The 27,675-nt window shown below is 42.2% G+C and overlaps 2 protein-coding genes across 2 annotated transcripts in view; both read left to right on the plus strand.

Moving 5' to 3' along the window:
- The window catches only part of LOC310936097 (sperm acrosome membrane-associated protein 4-like), an 11,308-nt gene extending 3,778 nt beyond the window's left edge, over positions 1-7,530 (plus strand). Inside the window, exons 2-3 of the mRNA XM_083900133.1 lie at positions 2,928-3,038; positions 6,379-7,530. Of these exons, the coding sequence (XP_083756259.1) occupies positions 2,928-3,038; positions 6,379-6,608 (341 nt within the window). The 3' untranslated portion in view covers positions 6,609-7,530. The remainder of the gene's footprint in view (positions 1-2,927; positions 3,039-6,378) is intronic.
- A 1,252-nt stretch (positions 7,531-8,782) lies between these two features.
- On the plus strand, positions 8,783-10,674 carry LOC310935992 (uncharacterized protein). The gene is made up of 3 exons (XM_083900008.1): positions 8,783-8,887; positions 9,732-9,842; positions 10,146-10,674. The coding sequence occupies exons 1-3, from the start codon at positions 8,836-8,838 to the stop codon at positions 10,382-10,384; spliced, it is 402 nt and encodes a 133-aa protein (XP_083756134.1). The 5' UTR covers positions 8,783-8,835; the 3' UTR covers positions 10,385-10,674.
- The last annotated feature ends 17,001 nt before the right edge of the window (positions 10,675-27,675 follow it).

A 27,675-nucleotide genomic window follows, 5' to 3' on the forward strand; every position in this document is an offset into this window, starting at 1 on the left:
TGGCATCTTTGAGTAATGTCCAGGTCCTTGTTGTGATGTTGTGAATCATAGAGTTGTCTAATGTACTCCTTGGTTATAGCCACGTTGGCTCCACATACAAGACAAACGGGTCTGTCTTTTACGTATGTAAACAGATATTCAGCCTCCCACCTGTTTTCTGTCTTTTTTCTGTCGTTTTTGGGAGGGTTAGCACGGTGCCAGTAGCAGCGTAGGGACGATATGACTGCTGTCAACAGAGCCATAGTCGCTGTGGGCTGGTCTGCTGTATACCGACCGACGGGCCAGCCCTAGTAGTCATTTGGTATTGCTTCACGGGCCAAATATAATTACACTGAGGGCCAAATTTGAGAGTTTGACACCCTTGCACTATGGGATTGTTGCCGTCCAGCAACAGTACTGCAGCTTATAGGCCGTCTCCTACATTAACACAACTGTATACATGCAGGAGTGACGTAACCATAATGTTAGTCTGACTAGGACCAGCTGGATTTGAGTTGGTGTTTACATGACAGTAAGGAAACCGTATTCTTGGTGACTGTGTAGTACTGTGTAGTACTGTGTAGTACTGGGCAATGATTGTGATTTCCTCACAAGTAATATTGTTTGCCAGTTTCATAATCCCATAGTGCTGCTGTAATTGAACATCATGAGTTTGTATGTCTCTGCATAATCTAACAGCCTTCAGGTCAAAATGGCCAAAGTCTCATCATTTAGCATTTTTGTGTCTTAATATTTGAATCGTGTCAGTTTTCTCTGTCGTTAGTAAATGTGTGTGATTTAGCTCGATTGAGTGGTAATTGATGACCAGGTGTGTGAGTAATGCGTGTGTGTGTTCCTGTCCCGTGTGGCAACAGGATGACGCAATAGCGTGAACAATCAAGTTGATCTGGATTTCAAATTCCTTCCAGACATCAACAGGAAAGCATGTGATGATGAGCAGCAAGTGTGAGGTGATACAAGGTGTGGCAGTGTGTGTGTGTGTGTGTGTGTGTGTGTGTGTGTGTGTGTGTGTGTGTGTGTCCTGTATTTTGCTGCACAGACAAACGGATATTACTGTCTAGTTGTAAGTATGATCACATAGGTCCACACTAGTCTCTTGAACTCAGGTGTAACTGAAACCTGTTTTTGAAAAGGTGTGGTTGTCGTCCTGCTACTGAGAACAATGATGCAGCAAAGCATTGCTTTACTAAAGTCTGGTCCTCTGTTGTACAGCGGCTCGATTATCACAGAAAGAAGAATAATCCCAATTATTTCAAAAGATTACTCATCGACTTAAAACAACTTAAATGTATTGGCTTTGAACATAAAATATTTCATATTTAATACCTTCACTCGTGCTGCGAGTTTAACCTGGGACAGGAAGTCAAACACTGTTACAACATTAAAAGTGTTATTTCCAGAATAAAAGCCCCAGTTTTGTGATCAAAGTTTTGAACTCACACTTTTGTTCCACCTAAAATGGAGGGACAGCTCAACTGTAAAAAATGATGAACGGTCGTGACTCGGCTCAGCAAACATCTTAATAGCAGAGCAGCAATTCTCAGTTTTAGTTCAAGTTATTATTATTATTATTTTAGACGCTTATAATCAATGGGGAAAAACAGAAAATGACATCTTGTGTGTAACACTGAAGTAGCAGAGAAACTAATTATCATGTTCAGACTGCAAGGTAATCAAAGTTCTTCATATATAAATAGAAAATAAAAGCACACAATAAAGTAATGGAAAAAAAATACAATAAGAATCAGTAAAACTATAATGTTGTGCCGTTAAGAAGTGAATATTAAATAAAATGACTCTCATAGTGATGTGTTTAGATCTTGACCTAGGATGTAGAGTTTAACTGTTTGAGTGGCTCATTTATTTAGGCTGCATCTTATCTGGAGATGAAGAAGGCCGTACAGGGTTCTGTAACGACCTGGAGGTTGTGACCTCTGACCGCTAAACTAGATGTGACTGGTTTCTGTGATCATTTAACAGATACTGCAAGGAATGTGCAGTTTTACAAGCGTTTCAGTCTCTCTGACTGACGTCGGTGTACTTTTTAGAAAAATTCCAGTCTGGGGACTCTTGACGTTGAAACTGGAGCGACAGGTTTTAGTGGAAGTCACACACACACACACACACACACACACACACACACACACACACACACACACACACACACACACACACACACACACACACACACACACACACACACACACACTCACTCTCTCTCACAATGGCCACTCCATATTTATCAGGCATTGCCTCACTTTGGCAACAGATGACACCTTCTAAGTGTGAGGATTATGAAGTCGTCACATCATCATTATCGTACGTTTGCTAATTTAGGTCCAGTAATTATTATATCAGCTGAATCATGGCTGCAAAGATTCTATTAATGGATGACAAAATTGGCAACCATTTTGATCATGGATTCATTGATTTAGTGGGTTTTTTATACTAAAACAAGTTTCAGATTTTTTGGCTTATTACCTTTGAATATACCTTACACTTTTGACAACATTGTTGTTTTCAGGTTTGCGAAACAAGGATCAACATTTAACATTTTATGGACTAAACAATTACCTGATTAATCGAGACGATAATCAACAGATTAATAATGAAAATGAGTCATTTTTGTAATTAAGTAAAGAAGACAAACCCACACTCTTTACAAGGATTTACCCACTTCACCATCATTGTCATTGGCTGCAAAAGGCAAAGAGGTTGAATTATAATGCACACAATTCCCAATTGTTTGAGGAGATAATTTGAGGAGTAAATCTTTATTCTTATTAAACACTGAAACAAACACACAGTGTTTCCTGGAATAAACATGCACTTTATGTTTACGTTTCTAATTCTAAGCGAACACTTTCACAGATGTTCTTAATGATCTTTTGTGACTCTCCTTCTTTTTCTTCTTCCTTTGACATTAGGCCAGTCTCTGCAGTGCTACAAATGCAACCTTGGCTTCGGGCAGCTGTGCATAACCACTCAAACCACATGTGCAGCAGGAGAACACTGCTTCAGTGGTGTCGGGAAAGCAGGTAAGCGCTCCACGTCTAAGACAACATTTCAAATTATTATTTTTTTACAGTTACGGTCTCCTTTGTGATCGTTATTTACGAAATCTTTTTAAATAAATAAAGTACTTGAATTATAATATTATCCTCGGGCGAGTGCGGCACATTTCACTGGAGCACACACTGGTGCCCTTAGTTTGAAGCCTGTCAAGTGAACTGTTGAACAGTCACAAAGACGCTTTACTAACAACTGCCAAAGGTTTTCCAAAGAGTTTCCCTCAGCACAATGGTCTATGCACCTACGATGCATGACGTCACCAGGCTGCTGGCTACTGATTGGTCGGTGCCATCGCAGGAAGAGACGTCCCACACAAGAATCAATTAAATCTAGTTAACGGTCCTAAAAATGTGGGTTAATCTCCAACATTTTTTAATTCACTGATTCTAGTCAACAGTCACTCGTGTGTCACTGCAGTTTTAACGTCATTTCATGGCCTCTGTCCAGGCAGCAGTGAAGTGCTTAAAGATTTATGTCAAAAATAAATTCATGAGGATCGTGTTTAGATGAGAAAGACTACAAAATGACTTTTATTCATCTATGAGCTACAAGATGACCCATTTTAATCAAGTATAGCATATACAGAGCTTTTGTAAATGCAATAACGATAAAGGGAACATCATTTACAAAGTTAAAGGGATAGTTCGGAATTTTGGACATAAGACCTATTTTCCAACTCAGCCGGTGAGATGGAGACGTCTGGAGACGTTTTCAAGAAATTTCATTCAGTTCTTCTAGTTGCTGAGTTCGCTGGTGCTATGGCTAGCGCTGGTCAATGGTCAACCTGCTAGCATGGCATTAAAAACACTCATACCGACTCCACAGTGCACCTGAGGCAAATCAGTTGTCACGGCAGACTATCGATGTACATATCTGTGTTGATAGAATAATATTTGAAACAAAACTAACCTCCCATTGCATGAAGTTTTGAGGGACTACTTTCTCAGCAGCAGCGGAATCTAACAGGAAGTACAACGCGTTGCTGCTGCTGCTGAGACATAAATCCTTCAAATTGCAACGTTGGTTTTATTTCAAACATTCTATCAACACAGATATGTACATCGATAGTCTGCCGTTACAATTGAACGTCTCCATCACACCGGCTGAGTGTGAGGCTATGTCCAAAATTCTGAACTATCCCTTTAACTTTTGAAGGTGTTTACTGATTCTAGATGTTGTTCACCATCCGTGCAGGAACAGAGGAGTTCTTTAATGCAGTGAATTCACTTGTTGGAGCTGATGTGAAGCTTAATCACCAATCGTTTAACAGTGTTCAACAATGTTGATATTTAAGAGGTACAGTTACAAACCTCTTTATCTTATCAGGTGTTGGAGATCACAGATTGGTGATGAGATCACAGATAATGGCTCAAACCTGAAGCTGTTTCAACTTCCCTCTTGTAAATACCTCTCATTCTTCAGTCTTGACTGCTTAAATAGCAATGTACATCAATTATTTCATCGTCTCACTGACATTTGAGTTGAAAATTTAATTTTTTCAATTTCATTTGTATAGCACCAAATCGTAACATACATCATCTCAAGGCACTGTACATAGACAAGATCATGGAGAGAAGAGAAACACAACAATTGACACAATGAGCAGCAGCAAACACTAGGCATCAGTGGAGAGAAAAAACTCTGACAGAACCAGACTCAAAGATGTGCAGCATCTGCCTCGACCGGTCGGGGTGAAAGGAAAAAATGGAGGACAGAGACACCACAAGAGGGAGGCGAGGTAGAGACAGAAGAAAGAGACCAGGAGCAGATGAACAACAACAAGTTCTACATTTATACAGGACACTTGGAGTCAGTGATGACATGTTTATTCAACTACAGTCATTTATATAAGCAGCGGCAGCAGAGTGTTGATAAAAATTATAGTGACAGATTTTGAGTAAATCTAGAGTAAACATTTTGTTCCAATCTAGACTGATGATCCTTTGAGTCAATAAGGGACAATTGTTTGTCAGGAATTAGAATGTGACGAGTCAGAAGTGTCACAACAGTCAATGTATACGTCTGACTCTGCAACATAGGTGGCTGTGTGGCTTTATGACGACTGGGTCTTTATATTTATGTATTAGCAAGTGTGGTCAGTGTTCACTGATGAGCCAACAGTTATCATTGGTAACGCATCCCATTTAAGTTTGGTCAAAGCTTGATGATTCAGTTTTTTTAGTCTTTGACGGGGATGAGCATGACTGACTGGAAATCTGACAATCTTCCAAATTCTTTAAACGGCAGCAGTGAAAAACTCCCCAGAAGAAAAGGTGTGATCGTGTGTGACAACCATGTCATTACATGACGAAACCATTTGTTTACCATCCTTTGAATTACTGACACATTAGCGTCAGGTGACACAGAAATGTTTGTCTCGTTAATTTCAAACGATGTTGCAATTCTAACTTCTAGTGTCTACATATTAAAATGGATGGTACAGTCTGACCCCTACAGCTATCAAACTCTGTTTATTTAGCTGCTGCTGTAAAAACAACAGAGCACACTTAAGTGTCCATGAGAATGTGTTTGACGAAACCACCACACCCACTAACTCACTTTATATTACATGCATTTCCCCAGCTTCTCTGCCCCTCTTATGAAAACACTGGTGAATCAATGGCTCTCGAAGAAGAATACCCCGATGTTACCACTTTAAATTAAGGAGACCTAAAATAATAAAAACGTTTCTTGCTGTGCAAACCTACTGAAGCGTATTGCGTTCACAAAAAAAACTTTTTTTTGAAAAATTTTCGGTTTGATTTTTTGAATATTTTTTTTCTTCTGTTTTTCAGATTACGTTTTTTTTTCTTCTGTTTTCCATATAAATTTATTTATCCATGGAGCATGCTATGTCTGTTCAACTGATCCTGGAGAAAGATTTCTATGTCTAGCAGATCTGAATGAATAATTGCAATAAAAAATTACTAAGAAAAACGGGGGGGATTTGCATGAAAAACAGAAAAAAAAATTACTCTAAAAAACAGAAAGTATAATTACTCAGAAAATCAGGAAAATAATTATTCAAAAAATCAAACCGAAAATTAATTACTGAGAAAAACAGGAGTTTTTTTTTTTTTTCAAGTGAATGCAATACGCTTCCTTACAAACCCCCTCATTTCTTAGAGCTGCCAATCAAGAGACTTAAAGTACTGCTATGTTCATTGTTTCATAATTGTGCTTAAGATCAGGAAAACAAAACGGGAGGAACAAGGTTCCATTCCCCTGAGGCTGAAGCGCCAACCTCCATTTGAAATGGGGCGAACGATCGACACTGATGACAGTTGTGTGTTTGTCATTCCACAGTTGGCTTCGTGGACGTCAAGAAGAGGGGCTGCTTAAAACAGGCCGAATGCAACAAGACGGAGCAGGTGACCTTCACCGACAGCAACCCCAACGCCACCCTCTACACCATGACCAAGACGTGCTGCTCCACCGATCTGTGCAACGCCGCGCCCGGCCTGCCCGGGGCCTCTGGGGTCAGCCTGGCCTTCGCCACTCTCACTGCTCTGCTTGTGGCCAATGTCCTGGTTTGACGTGGGATGTAACAAATGGCTCATAGATAATAAAATGTGTACACACACACACACACACACACACACACACACACACACACACACACACACACACACACACACACACACACACACACACACACACACACACACACACACACACACACACAGTGTAACTTCAGAGCTTCCCCATGGCCTTTTGTGTTTACTTTTAGCTTTGATATTGTGATGTTCCCTGTTTTTTCGTGTATTTGTCCTTGTATTTCTGACAGTTTAAAGTCATTTCTTTCTCTAAGTTCAAGTGTCTTGTTTGTATGAAGCTGTGCCTGCATGAGCAGTAAAAAGCTTAATTTCCAGGTATGTCAGTTTGTGCCAATGTAGACATTTTAATCAAATTATGTGACGGGAATATTTACTATAGCTGGAAGACTATTAGCTTAGCTTAGAGACTGGAAAGCAGAGGGAGCATAAGTGGGCTCTGTTTGAAGTTTGCAAAAGTACTAGCAGGTTTAAATTGAATTCACATGTTTGGACAGTAATGTTTGGAGCTGATTAGCAGAACCAGGCTAGCTGTTTGATGTTTGTCCTGCACAGATCAACCATTTTATTTTTCTTACACCCGATGGAGGATTCGGTCAGTTTAACAAATTGTCCATTTTTCTTTTTGAAGTAAAAAATAAATGTTTAAGCGATTAGCATTAGCTGGTCAGTGATAGCAGGAGCAGATTAGCGGAAACCAGGCTAGCTGTCCTCAGCTGTTCGCTAAGGTTTGTCCTGTATAGATCAGCCATCTTGTTTTTGATGAAGTCTATTTCTAAATTCTCCAACTATTCTGTTGGGAATCCCTTTGACCCACTGTGTATTCATTTTTAAACTTGTAATATTCAAATGTCAAAACATGTTTTCAAAGCTTCAATAAACAATGATATTTCTAGCCATTTCATGCATTTGCCTCAGTGTTCACTGTGTAGCCGACATGCAAACACCCATTATCTGTAATAAGTCTTTTCTTTTTTCCTCTGGAATAATTCTGTATTTTAAATCCTGGTTTAGAAACTTCCCTGCGCATTACTCATGCGTTTGTTAATGTGGGGTGATTACTGTGGGCTGTGTGTATATAAGGGGAAAATTGGACCAATCCAAGATGTTGTGTTGGAAGACAAAATGTAATCAATGAGTCCAGGCTGGTTGTACATAGGCTTTGATTTCAGCATGAATCAGAAATGATTAGACTCATTTCCTGGGAGTTTTTCATATAAAGCCATATATGTTTTTGCAATATTGGTTATTTTGGGCAATAAAGAACTCAAACTACGTGGAGGGCGTGTGTTGTTTTTTTCTCCTCGTCAGATGTGAATTGGTTTCAGAGGAGTGTCGTCGTACAGGACCGACTTGTTCTTCAGGTGGAGCAAATGCTGCAGAGATACTGCTGCTGCTCTCATTGTAGGGACTCGCTGGGCTGCATTCAGGTTTTTCCAGGGCATTTTGACAAAAGATAACTGCAGTGAAATCTGAAAGCTGCAATGTTTTGAAATATTTGAAACCTCTGAATGCTTTCCAGCTTGCTCATATTGAGACTTCCATGATGTAAAAGTTGGTGAATACAAATGTAAACCAACCAGTTCACCTGTGTTTGACACTTCCTGAGTTTTTTGTGCTGCCACATTTTGATCCATGGATTATAATCAGAACATCCTTCACACTTTTAAGAATTAAAGATGTTTCTAACGACTCGAATTAAAGGCGAGACAAGCTCATACATTTCACCAGTGGGCTCCTTAACAGGTGTGGCTTTAAGATAAGATAAGCTGATATCTCCCTAGTTCCTCTTTAATTTGGGGGGTCCAAATAAATCAAGACAATTTTCACTCAAGACGATCACTGTTAAAAAAAAGACGTCAATAATCAACAGTAAGAACGTGTGTTTCAGCCATGATGGCCTTAATCAGGCCAGATATATAAATGTATTTATTTGCTTTAATAAATTTAAGTTAAACTTAAGTAAAAATTGTGAATATTTGACTCCCTTCAGTCTGTCTTCTTCCGTGTGCATCAATCATTCATTCCATTCCCTTTGTCTCAATGACAAAAGCCCTGAACTCCCCACTGTATGCCCTCCCCTCACCTGTGACATGCTATAAAGCTCCGGTCTCACCAAACAAGCTCATCAGTTTGACTCCACACAGCTCCTGCTAACTGTCTGAAGAGGACTTTTTTTTCTTGCCTAAGCAAAGGAACACACAACAAGATGGCCAGGATCGTATTTGGAATCATTGCAGTCATTGCATCTTTCGCGCTGGGTGAGATTGAAATAAACTGTCTTTAATTTATTAAATGGAAGAAATCATAAGAAAACATAATGTGGACAGAATTATTTCAACCAATGATCTGGCATCGGTGGATCAGATTAAGTTATCCTTAATCTGTTGATTTATTGATAACAAAGACAAACTTCATACTAAGACACATGATGGAATTGCTCTTAAAGGCCAATGAGAACACATTTTTAGACTTTGTCTATTAACATTTAGTCACATCTTCATATTTCCACTCGGAAATCATCATTTATTGTGTTGAAACCATTGTTGTCAGAAAAAAACTGAACCTAAGATTGAAAGTCTCATTTATAAGAACCATTTGAACCCAGTCATCATACAGCTGAATGTTCATACTTACTGAGGCAAGTATAATAATCAATCAACCAGTGAGGACGATTTCCCCAAAATAGATCAGCGACAATTATAAAGACAAAGTGCCAAATGCCTTCAAACAGACAACCTACACTACTGTTTTGTGGATGACGACCTGATTTTAGTTACAAAATAACTATTTTAAAAATTGAGTTCTGCAGTCTGACTCACTGTCTAACCTGGGTGTGGTTTCACATTGGTGTGAACCCTAGTGCAGGGTGTGGTGGACCTTATATGTCCCGAATACTTTGAGTCACTTTACCGGATTGGTCAGGAAAATGACTTCATGAAACATCTTCAATATTAGAAGTCCTATATGAATTCAAGAGTACAAAGTTAAACCAATTACTCAATGTAATTAAATCTCTCAAATTATTTTAAATTCTTTCATTTTAGCTCTACAGTGAGTTACTTGACCTGTTTTATGATTTTTGTGTTATGTCTTTTTTTTCAGTGGAGTCTTTGACATGCAACAAATGTCCTTTTGGTCTGGTGGGATTGTGCCTCATCAGCGGAGAGGAGACCTGCTCGAGCAATAGCAGTCTTTGCTATACGGGAATAGCAAGTAAGTTCCATCCAAAGAGTCAAAAACTTCACACCCTCAGCGATTCAAACATTAAAAAGGCAACAACTCCTTTAAAAGAAGACATAACAGAAGTGCTGCATTGTAGTTTCAATGCCAGGTGAAAAAGTGTTGTATTCCCAATTTCAGAAGAATAATTGAGGATATCAAACGAAGTGGGCCATACCATTCATCAATTTTTACAAAATAAAAAAACATGATTCTGCAGCACAAGTACATCAACATAGCAGCATATAGGTGAAGTCAGTGTACATCCTGCTAATATAACACTACGTTTCTCCTCAGCATTCCCATCACTGAGCAGCTTCAATGGCTTCAACACTCAGGGCTGCACAGACAACTCCACCAGCTGCAACACCACCACCACCGCTTCCCTGCTCGGTGTCAGCTACCAGACCAAAATTGACTGCTGCAGTACGGACAAATGCAACCCCGTCACTAGCGGTGCCCCGTCCACAAAGATGGCCTTCACCACTGCCATGGGTGCAGCTCTGCTCGTCTCCATGTTGGGAAGCATGCTGTAAAATGTCTTCTTCTACAGCTTTACCCAAACCAAGTACTTAAAGTACTGTCCAAAAATAAACTCTTTGGTCATTCTGAGTATACAAGTATGGTTCCCTCCTTATATGTTCTTTATATATTGTGACACATTTTATTTTTCACTCCTTTTTTTTGTTATACTTCAGGTTTAGCATAGGTATATATATATATATATATATATATATATATATATATGTATATATGTATGTATGTATATATCTCATAGGAAACACAACTTCTCCAACAAGGAGTTTGATCAATGACATATTTCAGAGAAATATTGAGTTCATAAATCTTTCATGCTGCTTGATTTGCTGTTTTGTTTTTATCATTATTATTATTATTGATAGATTTATTTATCCTTTTAATACATTGTCTCTTCCTTGAAAAAACCCCCGTAATGATGGTTCATTAAAGAAATGTTGGAAAAATCATCTCTTGCCTTCGCTGCTTGTTCTTATTTCCCAGCTGACGTAGGGTGAAAGGTGGGGGTCACAGCCTGGACATGTGGCCTGTCCATCACAGAGACACACAAACATTCACACTTATGGTCAACTTAGAGAAACCACTTCACCACTGCATGTGTTTGGACTTGACTTTGGAATGCTTATATAGAAAAGAATAGAATAGAATGCCTTTATTGTCATTGCATTTAAGTACAATGAGATTCATAGAGCTACTCCAGTAAAGTGCATCAACACATATACACTTAAAAAAATCCATTTACAACACATTCATTGCAAATGTTCACCCTTACACACACATATACACATGCATACACACGTTTCAATACATGTTTGCAACATTGCAAACATCCTCCATGCAGCCTGTGTGATAAATAATAAAGAATAGGATACATATGCACATTTTATTTGGCTAGAACAACTTAAAAGTCACCTACAAATCTGCAGCCATTTTCAGACTGCAATGGGCCTTAAAATAGAACTTTTCAAGCTGACTTTTAAGAATTTCTCAACACATCCTTAATACACACAGTAGTGAACACTAGGTTTCATGCAAACCATTTATATAGCTTGTTATTAAAGCTGTAAAGTAAAGGTTAAAGTGGCTGTAATATTTAATAATTTTCCCTAAAATGTCATTTGTCTAGTGTACTGTACTGTAAACTTGCTTTGTCAAAAACAGTTTTCCTTTTTAGATGAATAAAAAAAAAAAAGAGAACATGATGATTTAATGAATTGATTAATATGCTTCTGAGTTTGGTTTACTTTGGATCCTGACACTTGGAGCGCCCCAAACCCTCTATGTTTTACCAGTCAGATCCAAAGTTCAATTCAATTCAATTTGGTTTGTATAGCACCTAATCACAGCGTACATTATCTAAAGTCTCTGTACATAGTAAGACAGAAACCTTAACAACATTATAGAGAGCAGAGAAAGCCAACAATTCACACAAAGAACAAACACGAGACGTCAGTGACGAGTCGGAACCAGAACCAGACTCAAAGATGTGCAGCATCTGCCTCGACTGGTGGGGGTGAAAGGAAAAATGGGGGAGGGCAAGGACAGGGGAGGGAGGTGAGGAAGAGATAGAAGACAGAGACCATGGAACATTAATCATGTGATCGTATCCACAAGCAACTCATCATCACATTGCAATGGAGAGAATGCGAAACACCAGCCAAACATATTAAGCATGATAAAGAGTTGACAGTTAACAGATGAATGTTTGCACACTTTTGTGGCCATAACATTCACTTTAAAATCCATCTGGATGCACATTCTGAACATTCTGTGTTGAGCTCTCGATCTCATCTGTGAGAATGAATCAGACGACATCTAATGATCGTCTAAAATCATCTCATTTATTGTGTAGGTGGAAAGCGTTGCATGCTACAGGACACTGACTTGTTCTCATATAATCTCATCTCATATTATGTTCAATAAGATGCTAAGCGTGTTCTTTGTAAACCTGCTGAAAACCTGAAATAACACAACAGTGATATACGTTTAGAGTACAATGGAAATCTGTCGTCCGATGCAGTTACCGTTTCAGTCTATTTCGCTACACAGTCAATCCAATTCCAGCCATAACAGAATGGCAGTGTGTTTCGTTAATATGCACTCCTTGTTATTGGTGATTGTTTGAGCTGCTGCTGCTAACTTTCTACCTGAACTCTGTTCATTCCAGCAGAACAACCATGCCCATCATATAAGCAGTTCATGGAGTACAGAAGCACCAAGTCCAAAGAGCGACAGTCTTTTATCTGTGGTCCAAAAGAAAGACATAAACAAGAAAAGAAAAACGCCCAGGTAAGTTGCCTTGGCCGTTTTGCAATGCTATATGTGTGTGAGAATAATAACACCTTTCTGTTGTTTTAGTAGATAAACATAGGATGGGTTGATGGTGCCACTGCCACATGGAACTGAGTTAAAACCTGTAAGAGGAAAAACACTCCCATTATTTACAGACCCAGAAGTAGCAGCACCTGATCTGCTGAAACACGCTGTCCAGAAAAGGACAACATTTAACAAGGACATGGATGACGGAAACACACTTTAAAGGGGGTTTGTGGAGTTCATAATTCAATATTTTTTACATATTTACATAATCTACTCTAGCATACGTAATATTTATAATGTGTTGGATTTTTTGTTTTTACCACAGTGAATGGAACTCTAGATTCTGAAATTGTGATCACATCCAGGAGCACAGCTCAATTCAATCAGGCTGACACCGTGGTATGTTAGTTTTTTTTTTTTTATGTGTATACATATATATACATATATATATATTCCTTTTTTATTTATTTATTCATTGCATATATATTTGAGCATTAAAGCATTAAATCCATGTTCTGGTGAGTATTTTAGAAGAACCAAGGTTTGTTTTGATTACTTGTAAGTTAACATTACAGAAAGACTCACCATCTTTCATCGTTAATATATGCTGTATGTGGTAAGGGAACAATGATGGAAGCTGGTTAAAATTGTTGATAATTGAATGGTTTTCCTCTCAGTTGTTTGAACCACAAAACCAAAGTACACCCAAATGCAAACCTGAAGATGCAAGTAATAATTTTTACAAAATAAGTAATGTATATCTTTACGTTGTGTGTGATGTGATTAGCTGAGAGCATTTGCTCTGATGAACATGAAGTAGAAAATATCATACATGTAATGTGATTTATAACCAAATAATCTCTTATTTATAAATCTTCCCCTATCTCTAAATGTTTCTCAAAACTCCATATATACATAAAGGTAATCATTGTAATCAATTGTATTGTGTGGAGATGCTCCTGGGAATTCAAGCACAGTTCAACCTGGACAGGTATTAAGGCAGACTGTGATAGCCTGTTTTCAGCCATGTTTCTTGCTCTTAATGTTGTGTTGGGTTAGACATTTTAATTTGTTTTTTCAGATAGTAATATCTGATAGTGAGGATCTGGAGCCACATGAAACAAATCAAGTCAGGACTACTTGCTACAGGTAAATAAAACATGATGGTGACTAAGTTCATTTTAATTTGTTGATTACACAGAAAAGAAAAACATTGTTATGATGTTTTAACGTGCAAATGAATTTTCCATCAGTAAATACACAGCCCTGTATGCAAATGGTATGCATAGGGTTAGATGTGTGCTTTACTAATGGTTAATGATCAATAACCATATATATCACATGACATATACTTTGTTGCTATTACTTAACTATTTTCATCTTAATACATTATAGTGTATATAATACAGTATATGTTTTGATTTTGCAATATGACTTCATTCACAGCTGTTAGAGAGGATGAATACTACCTGGCACGTAAGATGATTGTGGTGTCAATTGTGCATGGAGGTCCAGGACCCCATTTCCTGTCAGAAGACCTTGTACATTATCTTCATTCATTCAAAGCAACAGGCAATTCAATAAATGATGAAGAAATGGTGAAAGATTTGCAAGAGGTGAGAATAGCATAAGGCTGCAGTGTGGTAAGAGTACTACATAGTCTCTGCAGTGTTTTGAAACAAATTTTCCTTCCTTAATCATTTACACAGAATTAGCTTAATTTATTGTTTGGTAATAATGCAAGATTACACTATGCTATTTACGGTAACAATCAAAAGTTTGGACATTTTACCATAAACTTAAATGAGAAACTGTCCTAATGTTTGACTGTAATTGGAATAATAAAAACAGACAAGTAGATACGGTTGTGAAGGCCCAGAGCCTGTTACTGGGATACTACTGCTCTGCTCCTCTACTTGCAGGTCTCAGGCTGAACTGATTGGTAACTGGGAGCATCTGGCCAGGCCACCCAGTTTACTTAGCTCCACCTCCTCATGCAAGCAGCCCTTCAGTTCAAGCTCTGACTTCAACTCCTCGACTGCACCAGCAGCATGAACTTTTGTTTGCTTTGTTGTTTCTTTAGTTCTACACTGACAACATGCACCACACATGCTTCATCACATTCATACACCTCCATGCGCCACTGATGCTGACTTACATACCTCATTGTTTTGTGTTTGCATATTTATTTGATACATGTTACTCTTGATTTATACATAATTGTTGGTGCATCTCCCACTTTTGTTATGGCCTTTGAGTCGGTCGTAACACAGTACATACAGTTATTGACTTGAGTGGTTATATTCCTTTTTATGTTTTTCAGATCGAGAATACTGCTTCAGATGACACGCTGCGAGAATGTACCATGAGACACAGCACAGTGTTACAGACAGCAGGTTGTCTGAGATGTGTGTCTACTGTTAGCAAAGTACAGCAAAGAAAGAAATTGTGTCAGACTACCTCCACTGGTATATTATTGACCGCAACTCATCTGTAATTGACAGGTAAAATCATAGTTGTAGTGATGGGACTTTTCATTAGAAAACCCTTGTGCAATGATGTTAGCACAGCTGAAAACCAGTTTTGCTGATTCTTTGACCAAAGGACAAAATTATTAATTTGAATAAAAATCATTATTTCTAAGCTTGTCAATGTCTTGACTATATTTACACATATATATGTATATATATATACATTTTGCAACTCTTTTGATGAATAAAAGTCTGACTTTTACTGGAAAATACAAGAAAAATGGTATAGGTGGTGTATATCTGTAGAATACTTGATATTTGATGTCTGTCTCTCCTTCCCCTGTCTTGTGCCAGTCTAAAAGTGCTCAAGCCACCCTACCCTCTGTGTCATTCCCGCCGACCTTGAGTGTCTTGAAAGGCGCCTTAAATATAATGCATTATTTGTCACGATCTCACCTGCACCTTCCTCTCATTTTTATTATTATTGTTGTATTGTTGTGGCTGCTGCTCTCCTTCCCACTCTGACTCTGCAGGAGGCGTGACTGATTACTGCCAGACACCGGTGATCGTCTACACCTGCGCGGCTCCGCCTCACCTGCTCCGGATGAGCAATCAGCGGAGCTTAAAGGCGGAGTCATTCCTCCTCACCGGTGTCAGATCGTTCTCGTACTTTCATGGGTAAAGTCATGCCATTGCTCGCTCGCTATACTTACCTTGAAAAGATACTCACCACTCCGTCTCCGCTCCAGGTCGTCACGTCTCCTGACGGTCGTCTTCTCCTGGCTTCTCTGGTTTCCTTCTCCCCTGGAATCTACAAGCCACGTCGTGAGTTAAGACTTCCTCAAGCTGGACTCTCCCTGCGTCCTGAGTCAGTTCCCCTCGCAGCCGCTGCAAAGACTTTATTCTTTTCCACTCTTCGCACTATCCACTATCACTTCCCCGTTTGGGAAGTCGTTTTGTGTTACCCCCCCTTTTGTAATAAAAGTATTGTTTGAAGTAACCTGTCGTCATCGTCTGCTTTCGGGTCCACGCCACCAACCATAACATAACGATCTGACCAAAATGGGTCCGGCAGACTTTGACACTTTAAAACAGGCCATTTCCGCTCAAGGCGTTTTAATCGGGCACCATAATCAGGCCCTCTCGGAGATCACTCAATCCCTCCGAGAGCTAACTGCTAACGCCGCTAGGTCGGCTAATTCCCCGGAAGCTGCTTCCGCTTCCACTATTCCTGAACAGGCTACTACTGCTAACTTTAGCCAGTTAGCTCCCCCCACTAGAATGCCGCGGGAGCCGTTCGTCCCGATTCCCGAGCGTTTCTCGGGTGAAATAGGGCGGTGTTCAAGCTTTCTTTTTCAATGCTCTCTAGTCTTCAACTTACAACCACGCACGTACCCGGATGATCACGCTAAAATCGCCTTCGTTGTGAATCTGTTGTCTGGACGAGCCGCTCTGTGGGCCACGGCGTCTCTCGCCAATGCGGCACCCGGCTCCGTTAGCTACGCATCCTTCACCAATGATTTATGTAAGGTCTTCGACCATTCGCCCCAAGAATCAGATATCTCCACCAAACTAATTAACACCAAAACAGGGCCGTTCATCAGTGGCTGACTTCTCCATTCAATTTCGTATTCACGTGGCACAAAGTTCCTGGAATGATTCGGCGTTACGTGCGATGTTCACACGCAACCTAAGGAGGGAGATACGGGATGAGTTAGCGACGCGAAATAACGCCTACGATCTCGATTCCCTGATTGAGCTTTGTATTCTCTTGGATAACCGCATTCAGGAACGAGACCGCGAAAGAGCAGCTCATGCCCGTCACCCCACTAACCACTAACACCCCGCTAATCCGGTTCATTCTCTTCACCCTTCTCTTCCTACTTCTCCTGGTTCACCTGAACCTATGCAGCTGGGGCGCACTCGACTCACCTCCGCAGAACGGACGGTGAGAGTCCGGAGAGGAGCCTGTCTCTACTGCGGCGAACTGGGCCACCTCCGTGCCACCTGCCCAGTTCGCCCAAAAAGACTAAGCCCGCCAACGCACGCAGGAGTGTTGGCGGGCGGTGCCGTTTCCTGTGCCTCCCAGAAGCGTGTGATCCTCCCTGGGCAACTCCGGTGGGACCAGCAGTCCCTTCCACTTTCGTGCCTGGTGGACTCCGGCGCCGACGACTCCTTCATCGACCAAGAGACTGCACTCCAGGCCGGGATACCGACGACACCACTCGAGGCACCCAAAGAGATCCACGACCTCGACGGCAGAATCCTGGCCACAGTTACCCACCGAACCCAACCCATCGCCTTGGTGTTATCTGGTAATCACCACGAACTGATCCAACTCTTCCTGATCCCGTCTTCATCGTCTCCGGTCGTGCTGGGCCTGCCTTGGTTGTCGCTCCACAACCCGCGGTTCGACTGGTCGTCTGGACAGCTATCCAGTTGGAGCGTCCCGTGCCATTCTCGCTGTCTCCGTTCCGCCCTGCCGGCTCCGTCGATGGTTCCTGTCCCGAGTCCCCAGCCGCCGGATCTCTCCTCAGTTCCTGCCACCTACCACGACCTCGGAGAGGTCTTCTCTAAAGACTTGGCTCTCTCCCTTCCTCCTCATCGTCCCTATGATTGTGGCATCGACCTCCTTCCGGGGGCTACTCTACCATCTCGACGCCTCTACAATCTTTCCCAGACCGAACGTACCTGCATGGAGGACTACATTAACCAGTCTCTGGCCGCTGGTCTCATCCGCCCCTCTTCATCCCCTGTCGGCGCGGGGTTTTTCTTCGTTGGGAAAAAGGACGGCTCCCTGCGTCCTTGCATTGACTACCGGGGTCTCAACGAGATCACCGTACATAATATGTTTGCCCTACCACTCATGGACGCCGCATTCAGTCCGCTTTGTAAGGCTAGAATCGTCACCAAACTCGACCTACGCAACGCATATCACTTGGTTCGTATAAAGGAGGGGGACGAGTGGAAGACGGCCTTCAACACCCCTGTCGGACATTTTGAGTATATGGTCATGCCCTTTGGTCTAACTAATGCTCCAGCAGTCTTTCAGCACCTAGTTAATGACGTTCTGCGTGACATGCTGGACAAATTTCTCTTCGTGTATTTGGACGATATCCTCATATTTTCTGAATCCGAGGAGGAACACGTCCAGCATGTCCGCATGGTGCTGCAAAGACTGCTGGAGAACAGACTCTATGCCAAAGCGGAAAAATGCACCTTCCACGCTTCCTCGGTGCCCTTCCTGGGGTTCATAGTCGAACGAGGAAAATTATCACCGGACCCAGCCAAGATCAGTGCGGTGAGGGACTGGCCCACACCTACCAACCGCAAACAGTTACAACGGTTCCTGGGGTTCGCCAACTTCTACCGTCGTTTCGTGAGAGACTACAGCAAGGTGGCTAACCCTCTTACCCAACTCACCTCCCCCCGGCAACCCTTCCTCTGGTCCTGCCAAGCCGACGCAGCCTTCCAAGACCTCAAGGTACGATTTACTTCCGCACCTATCCTTTCACACCCTGACCCCTCTCTACAGTTCGTCGTCGAGGTCGACGCCTCCGACACTGGAGTTGGAGCTGTCCTCTCACAACGCTCCACTACCGACCAGAAGCTTCACCCATGCGCCTTCTTCAGTCGTCGCCTATCTCCTGCTGAAGTCAACTGTGACGTGGGCAACAGGGAGCTATTGGCGGTCATTCTGGCCCTTCAAGAGTGGAGACACTGGCTCGAAGGTGCGTCCCTTCCTTTTATAATCTGGACCGATTATAAGAATTTAGCCTACCTAAGAGACGCTAAACGCCTAAATTCTAGGCAGGCACGTTGGGCCCTGTTTCTGGGGCGATTCTCGTTTACCCTCACTTTTCGACCTGGGTCCCGGAACCTTAAACCTGATGCACTGTCTAGAATATTCTCACCTGATCCACCTTCTCTATCCCCTGAGCCCATTATGTCTCCTTCCTGTATCGTGGGGGCTGCTTCCTGGCCAGTGGAGGAGAGGGTTCGGCGGGCCCAACAGGAGGAACCGGACCCGGGGAACGGTCCGGCCAATCGACTCTTCGTGCCCGGTGCGGCTCGCTCGGAGGTCCTACAGTGGGCACACAACTCCAAGCTCACCTGTCACCCCGGAAACAACCGCACCCTCCAATTCCTCCGTCAGCGGTTTTGGTGGCCCTCCATGATCCAGGACACGACCGAGTTCATCCGTGCCTGTCCCGTCTGCGCCCGGGGTAAGACCTCTAACCATCCTCCTGCAGGTCTTCTCCAGCCACTCTCCATTCCTCGTTGCCCCTGGTCCCACATAGCAGTGGACTTCGTGACCGGTCTACCGCCGTCTCGCCTCAACACCACGGTCCTGACGGTGGTGGACCGGTTTTCGAAGTCTGTACACTATGTGCCACTCCCCAAGCTTCCTACGGCCATCGAGACGGGGGAACTCTTGGTCGAACACGTCTTCCGGCTCCACGGATTCCCACTGGACATCGTTTCCGACAGGGGCCCCCAATTCACCTCCCAGGTCTGGAAGGCATTCTGCTCGGCGATCGGAGCATCCTCCAGCCTCACTTCAGGGTACCATCCACAGTCCAACGGCCAAACTGAACGTGCTAACCAAAGCATGGAAAGTGCCCTCCGCTGTGTCGCTGACCGTCACCCCGCCTCCTGGAGCTCCATGCTGCCGTGGGTGGAATACGCCCATAACTCCCTGGTCTCTGCTTCCACGGGCGTCTCCCCCTTCATGGCTACTCTGGGCTATCAACCGCCGCTCTTCGACTTCCAGGAAGAAGAGGTGGCCGTCCCGTCCGTCCAGACTTACCTCCGACGATGCCACGCTGTTTGGAGACAGGTCCGGTCTTCTCTCCAACGATCTTCCAACCGAAGCCAGAGACAGGCCAATCGCCACCGCGCCCCGGCTCCCGACTACAGACCCGGCCAGAAGGTATGGCTTTCCTCTAAAGACCTCCCCTTACAGGTCCAGTCCCGGAAGTTGGCGCCCCGGTTCATTGGTCCATTTGTCGTGGAGAGGATGGTCAACGCCTCCGCCGCCCACCTGAGACTCCCCAGGTCCTTAAAGATCCACCCGACCTTCCACGTCTCCCTCCTGAAACCGGTGGAGGAATCGGACCTGGTCCCGCCCTCCAACCCTCCTCCTCCACCCAGGTTCATCGACGGAGGAGAGGCCTACACCGCCAGGCGCATCCTGGACAGCCGACGCAGGGGTCGTGGCCACCAGTACCTCGTCGACTGGGAGGGGTACGGTCCGGAAGAGAGGTCTTGGGTTCCACGCCACTTCATCCTCGACAAAGACCTGTTGAGGGAATTCCACCGGGCCCATCCGGACAAGCCTGGTCTAGCGCCCGGAGGCGCTCTTTGAGGGGGAGGTACTGTCACGATCTCACCTGCACCTTCCTCTCATTTTTATTATTATTGTTGTATTGTTGTGGCTGCTGCTCTCCTTCCCACTCTGACTCTGCAGGAGGCGTGACTGATTACTGCCAGACACCGGTGATCGTCTACACCTGCGCGGCTCCGCCTCACCTGCTCCGGATGAGCAATCAGCGGAGCTTAAAGGCGGAGTCATTCCTCCTCACCGGTGTCAGATCGTTCTCGTACTTTCATGGGTAAAGTCATGCCATTGCTCGCTCGCTATACTTACCTTGAAAAGATACTCACCACTCCGTCTCCGCTCCAGGTCGTCACGTCTCCTGCCGGTCGTCTTCTCCTGGCTTCTCTGGTTTCCTTCTCCCCTGGGATCTACAAGCCACGTCGTGAGTTAAGACTTCCTCAAGCTGGACTCTCTCTGCGTCCTGAGTCAGTTCCCCTCGCAGCAGCTGCAAAGACTTTATTCTTTTCCACTCTTCGCACTATCCACTATCACTTCCCCGTTTGGGAAGTCGTTTTGTGTTACCCCCCCTTTTGTAATAAAAGTATTGTTTGAAGTAACCTGTTGTCATCGTCTGCTTTCGGGTCCACGCCACCAACCATAACATTATTATTATTATTATTATTGTTATTCCAGTCTTGCCATGTGCCAAGCAAGACATGGGATTCTTTAGATCAATTATGATCAACATACAGCCAATTTTAAAATGCATATTTGTTTAGGTGAAAAGTAATTTTAGAGAATAATTAATAGTTTTCTTTGGGTAATTTCAATGTATAAGTCCGCCGAGTGATCAGTAGTGAGTGGGGCTACAGACACTAATATATGTGTTTTTCTCTGGTTTTCGCAGTTGTTTTTTCACAGGATGGCTGGAAGGAGAGGGCCCGTTTTTTTGATTGATAGCAACATCTGGACCCGACATCCATACATCCTCTTTGGGGGTGTTGTTTTGCCCTATGCATGGCTGATGCTTATGCTGTTCACTGTCTCACTGCACGTCTGTCCGACACTTCAGACATTGTTTCTACCTTGATCCCTAAGAAACAGAGTTCCCCCGTTTCATACTTGAAGTCATAGCCCCAGACGCCAGATTGTCCGTAGGCTTCCAGCGACCATTCCTGACGCTGCAATGAACTGGACGCGTCGCAGAAATGCCATGTGCTTCTTTGGGGCCTTTGTGATACCGGACGCATGGCTAATGCTAATCGGTGTCTCGCTGATGCGGGCTGGAGTATGCAAAACATTTTGACCCACGTTTTTTGTTTTTTGATCGTCTCTTCACTTCCCAACTCCAAAATGCAGCTGTATTTAAGCACGGGGCCTAAAGAAAAGTGCCGGCTGGGGAGGGAGGGGGCTAACAGAGAGGGAGGGGTGAGCGGGCTAACAGAGAGGGAGGGGGTCATCCATCAAATTTGGACATCATGTTTTGGATTGGGTGGGGGCATGGTTAGTGGGCAGGGGGTGACGTTACAGTTGCTTAGGGGAGGGGAGGGGTGAGGAGGGGAAAACAGAGAGGGGAGGGGTGAGGGGGAAAAACAGAGAGGGGAGGGGTGAGGGGAGAAAAACAGAGAGGGGAGGGGTGAGGGGGGTCATCCATCAAATTTTGACACTAGGTATATTCTCCTCTCTCTCGCATTGATCTTGCCTGGTCTTCATTAAGGTGTGTCCAACAGCATGTCATCTCACTCAAGCATATCCAGTCTCCTACAGCTAACTACAAAAGGTTAGATTTGATGTTTTTGTAGATGTTTTTTGTGCATAATGTCAGTTGGGTCAATGGGACTGGAAATAAGTCAAGACCAAGATCATAGTTTACATGAAATTACCCAAGACCAAGACTTTAGGGACTATTGTGGTTTGAGTCTAGTCTTGGTCTTATCAGTGGAACCTTAACTACAGCACAATGTATAGGCTTTAAAATGATCTTTTCTTATTGATCTGTAAAAACAAAACTAAAACAGGATTCTATTTTATTGATGTTATTGTTTTATCGGTGTCTCTCAGTGCATTTTGCAAAGGCTGCATCAAAGTCATTCAAGCCTGAGAGTCTTTGTGTGTGAAGTGCACATGAAATCAAGTTACTTTTTCCTCTTTCTTTTCTCTTCTCGTTTCCTCTCTCACAGCTAAGTCGCCTTACCAGTTACACCTGTCAGGTGGGGATCAGGTGTGCAGAGTGCAGAGCTGTTGAATGAGGAGTGATAGCTGAAGCTTAAGATTCAAACTTTTGACATTCAGGTGTATAGGGTTAGTCAGTATAGATACAGTGGTAGGCACCCCTGTAAATGTTCATGATTTTCCTTTATAAATCATTGGTTGTTTTGAATAAGACATTTCAGTTAAATATATCATATAGGAGACAAACACAGTGATATTTGAGACATGAAATAAAGTTTATATGATTTACCGAAAGTGAGCAATAAACTGATACTTGGAAATAGCCCAGTCTACTTTGGACAGTCTTTCGACTTTGAATAAACAAACAACAACTCCGACCGCAAGTTTCCCAAATTCAAACGAGCGATCATGGTCCTAAATTTAAGCCCCCTCCCCCTCCCAAAGCTACCTGCTCCAAAACTCCCCCTCCTTGACTCAATGTACAATGACAAAGTTTAAACTAATCTAATCTAAACTCCTGCTACCCAAATACATGTCACCTAATATCACCATTATAAACGGTTATGTAGAGTAGTGCTATTTTCCATATGTATTGTGTGCCATTATGTCAGTAAGAGTATTTGCTTTCTACCACAAACAAGTACAAATGTCATGGTGGAACAGTAACAATGAGAGTTCAGCTCATGAAAAACAAAAGTGTTGTCCCCGTGTTTCCTTGTGTGTTTGATATCAGAGACAAGGCTGAGGTCATTGTCACACACTTAAACGTGCAGTCACTTTCTTTTCACTTTCTTGTTGTCAAAACGATTAGATAAACTTCACTGTAAAAAAAAAAGAAGCAACTTATCACGTTTGTTTCTACACTATCATATTTCATCGTGTGTGTGGAGAGCGTCATTCACACCTTACGTCACCACGCTGCAAAAATCTCAACTATCCATTTTGTTTTGCTGTTCAATGCTTTAATTGTATTCTGAATAACAGAATATCAGCAGCAGCCATGCAGGTCAAGCCTTTCTACGGCTCCTCCCCATCTGATATGTGTGTGTGTGTTTACCTCAGATGGCAATACAATCACAAAGGTGACCTAGTACTGATTTCAGCTTTCATATTTGCAGTGAAATGGGGTGACACTGGACCTATGCAGTAAAACACTTTAATGTTTTTAATTATTCAGCTATGAAATAAATAGATAAATAGATAAAAATAAATAAATAATATTTAGATATCTAAATAAATCTAAAATAACCTAGATTTCTTTAATATGTGAACACACGCACACAAACACACGCACACACGGTTAAGACATTTCCACCTGTAGAAATGTTTAAGCAGTCCATACAAGGAGTGTTTTCTTTGCTGAGATATTTGTTTAGGTATTGTTTACTTTTGACTGAAGTTTTGTCTCACACACACACACACACACACACACACACACACACACACACACACACACACACACACACACACACACACACACACACACACACACACACACACACACACACACACACACACACACACACACAAAGGCATTAAAGAGACTATTGTTAACGCTCTATGACAGAGGTCAAAAAATAAAAACATTATTTTCCCCTTGAATGATAGGTGTGTCTCTGTGAAAGGGATCAGGGCTAAAGCTGAGACCTGCACTGACTCAAATGTGACACGAGGAAACCTGAGTGAGTGAGTAGCACTTCACTGATCCTCTGCTCAACAGCCAAACAATGCAGGGCTGTGACCTGATGGGTGTGTGTGTGTGTGTGTGTGTGTGTGTGTTCCATCCAACATTACTCACCTCAACTGACATATTTCTTTTATTATTATGCAACAACAAACTATTTAATGTAACAGAAGACAAATAACCTGTCCTGATCAGAAATAAGCCAGGATTTTTTGTATCTTAGCGATGAGAGACCACAACCAGGGCAGGAAGTGGATGTTGGACTTTCATCAGTGAACAAGGATGGTGGTAGAGGGTCATTTTTTAACCTGAAGGTTGTGGGTTTGATTCCTGGCTCTGTGGATGTGTCTTTTGGCTCTTGAAGGCTGTGCTGGCAGCGTGTGAATGAAACATGCGCGGCTGTGAAACTTTAAACATGTTTGATATCAGAGACTGAACAGTGATTGGGACGTGAGCAGAAGTTTTGTTTAGAACAAGACGAGACTTTATCCACAGTTTTTCTCAGCACAAAACATCGCACACAACACAATAGCTATTAACAGTCTGCCTCCACGTCTGTTTATATTCTGAAGTCCCGCTAAATCACCAGAGATTCTGTGAGATCCCAATATGGTTCCACAGTTCGTTGTCTCTCTGGTTTCCTGTGTTTGAAAATGATCAGCCTCTATTTATATTTGCTAGACTAGATTTGATATTGGGTTATATAAATATGGATCTTAAGAGAGTTGACATTACATTTAACTCTCACGTCTCCACACAGATTGTTGACAACAGGCACAGGGACATTCCCCACTCTCATTATCAATATCACCATCATATCTGATTAGCTCAGCTGCTCAGGCGAGTGAATGAATCACATCTGCATCAGATACTCCTGTCAACGTGGCTTTGTGTCCTTAAAAAACAGGATGGTGGTGAACACAGAGGCGCAGCTCGTGAACAGGCAAGGCAGGCAACTGCTTGGGGCCCCGAGCTGATAGGGGGCCCCCGACACTCGGAGCCTGAGGGCTGTTTTTACTGAAATGTGCAGTGACCAGCGGCCTCCCCGTCCCCCTTAAACATCTCAGAAACCTCCCTTAAGGGGCCCCACCTCACTTTTCTACAAGTTGGAAAATGAAGAGGATTATTTACAGTGTAATGCATATCTATTTTACTCAGTTTACATATGTTTTTTCCAGTTATTTACAGTATTTTATTGTTCTATATATTTATATTGTTTCATAACGTGGGTTCTTTACCGTGTAATGTATTTTTTTTTACTAAGTTTATATAGTTTTTAAAAAGCTGTACTGTTAGTGAACCAAACGGCTGCTCAGGCCCTTGATCACCAGACGGATCCCAGTGGACTGTGGACATTTTAAATCGTAGCTGAATATTGCACATTAAATAAGAAAAATAATGATAATTCAGGTTCAGTATTACCTCACATAGTGCTTCACTTTTGTGATCTTTACTGCCCTCGAGTAAAAAATAAATCAAGTCATACTGGTGTAAAAAACAAACAAACCCACGTCTATAATTAGTTTTACAGTGGTATCAGTAACACTCACATCACAGGTGATTAGCTTAAGACCCTGTAAAGGACTGGGCCATTACTGCCTGTTAAAATTCAAACTCCAACAAGAAATGTGAATTGTTGTGTTGTCAGTGTTTCACCACCAGAGGGGGCTATGTGCTCATGTGACCAAAGGATCAGCGGAAGAACAACTGCTCTGGAATCTCGTAATAGTACATTAATATAGTGAGTAACAGAGATTATGAATGTGCTGATCCATGTAATAATGGTAATAAAAGTATTTAAAAAAATCATATGCTTAAATTAATGTTTGCATTATTCCATAATGTAACTCGTAACGTAATACATCTTTGAATCATATTTTTTAGACACTGTTCTAAACAGTTGTTTAGTTATTTACTGTATCATTGATTCAACTCAAACCATTATTATATTTTTCTACAAATTCAAATGATTTCTTTAGAACAAAACATAACGTTATCATCTGCAACAACAAACAGAACATCTTTGTTGACCTGATAAATAAAGTGAGAGTTAGAAGCTTCTTAAATAAACTATAGTTTTTTTTGTTGTTGCAACCTACAGCATCGTCCCCTGGTGGCCAGATGGGAATTCTGCATATAGCCCTGAGCAATCTCTCTAATTGTAAAAGGCTCTCCACATATTGACACACATTTTATTGTGTTTACCAGTTACCAAAGCCTGAAAAGTGACCTTTGCTCCAAAGGGACGGAGAAAGGAAAGAAGTAAATAGATTCCTGACCTTAGGCAAAGTCTCTGGTCACAGGCCAAATCTCCCCAAGGCTATAAAAGAGTCTAAAGGAGTTCTATCTCAGATCACTTCATTCTGCTTAAAGTGAAATAAAAGATGTTATAATATATACTAGCTTTAATCTAGATGGTCAACACTTGCCTGGTGCTGTAGTTTTTAAGCTTTCTTTACTTTTATTTGGAAATACCCTGGTGCCAGATGTGGGGATAATCTTGAGAGCATAATAATTTGTGGTCCTAAAGAAATGGTGAACTGTAACACTAGACTGTTTCAGTCAGCGTCAATGAACAGCTCTTTATAGCTAAGCACGGTTTACACATTTTTATTACGAGTCTAAAGTGCCAATTATAGAGCAGCACTATGGCTGCAGAGACTGCCAACACATTTTTATAGACCATCTTCACCCCTGCTTTTTAGTCCCAGTAGAATACAGTGGACTGATGCAACATCACATGATTCCTGGGTAAGAGACAGCAGTTCCTCACTGCCTCTTGGGGTTGATAGATCACAAAGTCTCCGTGTGCAGCTGTAGGGCACAGTGAAGCACAGTGAGGCAGGTGTCATGGGACACGGAACACAAAAAACCTTTGCCGTACTGTAGGGGCCTCAAGAGGATGAAATGTTCCTTACACTCTACATAAAAAAGAGAGAAAGAGATAAAGGTTGATGTTGCTATTCACACAGTCCAACCAGCAGCTGTAAAAGTCAATGTTAAATTATAATCCTTTTATAATCCTCTATAATCCTCTAATTCTGTTTGTGAACACAAACAAACATGAAAATAGGCTCTGTCAAGCAAAACCATCAGACCAGAGGTAGAGTTTGTGTGCATACAGCAGCAGAGGTGGGCGGGGACAGTGACCATTTATCCCATCAAACACCTTACTTTAGTTAGATAGATCCTTTATTGTCATTGCTCCAGGTTCAAAGAAAATCTAAAGTGGTCTCCAGCCAGCGCAACAATCAGAGTCCTACGTAAACAATAAATAGATTTAAGAATAAAAGGAAAACTGCCTTTTTCAGCAGCTCAGAGGTG

The sequence above is a fragment of the Microchirus variegatus genome, assembly GCF_963457635.1.
Source record: "Microchirus variegatus genome assembly, chromosome: 13".
Lineage (NCBI taxonomy): Eukaryota > Metazoa > Chordata > Actinopteri > Pleuronectiformes > Soleidae > Microchirus > Microchirus variegatus.

Coding starts and splice junctions, on each gene's coding strand:
- LOC310935992 (XM_083900008.1), top strand. CDS start 8,836: ATGGCCAGGATCGTATTTGGAATCATTGCAGTCATTGCATCTTTCGCG. Junction 8,888..9,731: donor CATTGCATCTTTCGCGCTGG/GTGAGATTGAAA, acceptor CTTTTTTTTCAG/TGGAGTCTTTGACATGCAAC. Junction 9,843..10,145: donor TTGCTATACGGGAATAGCAA/GTAAGTTCCATC, acceptor GTTTCTCCTCAG/CATTCCCATCACTGAGCAGC.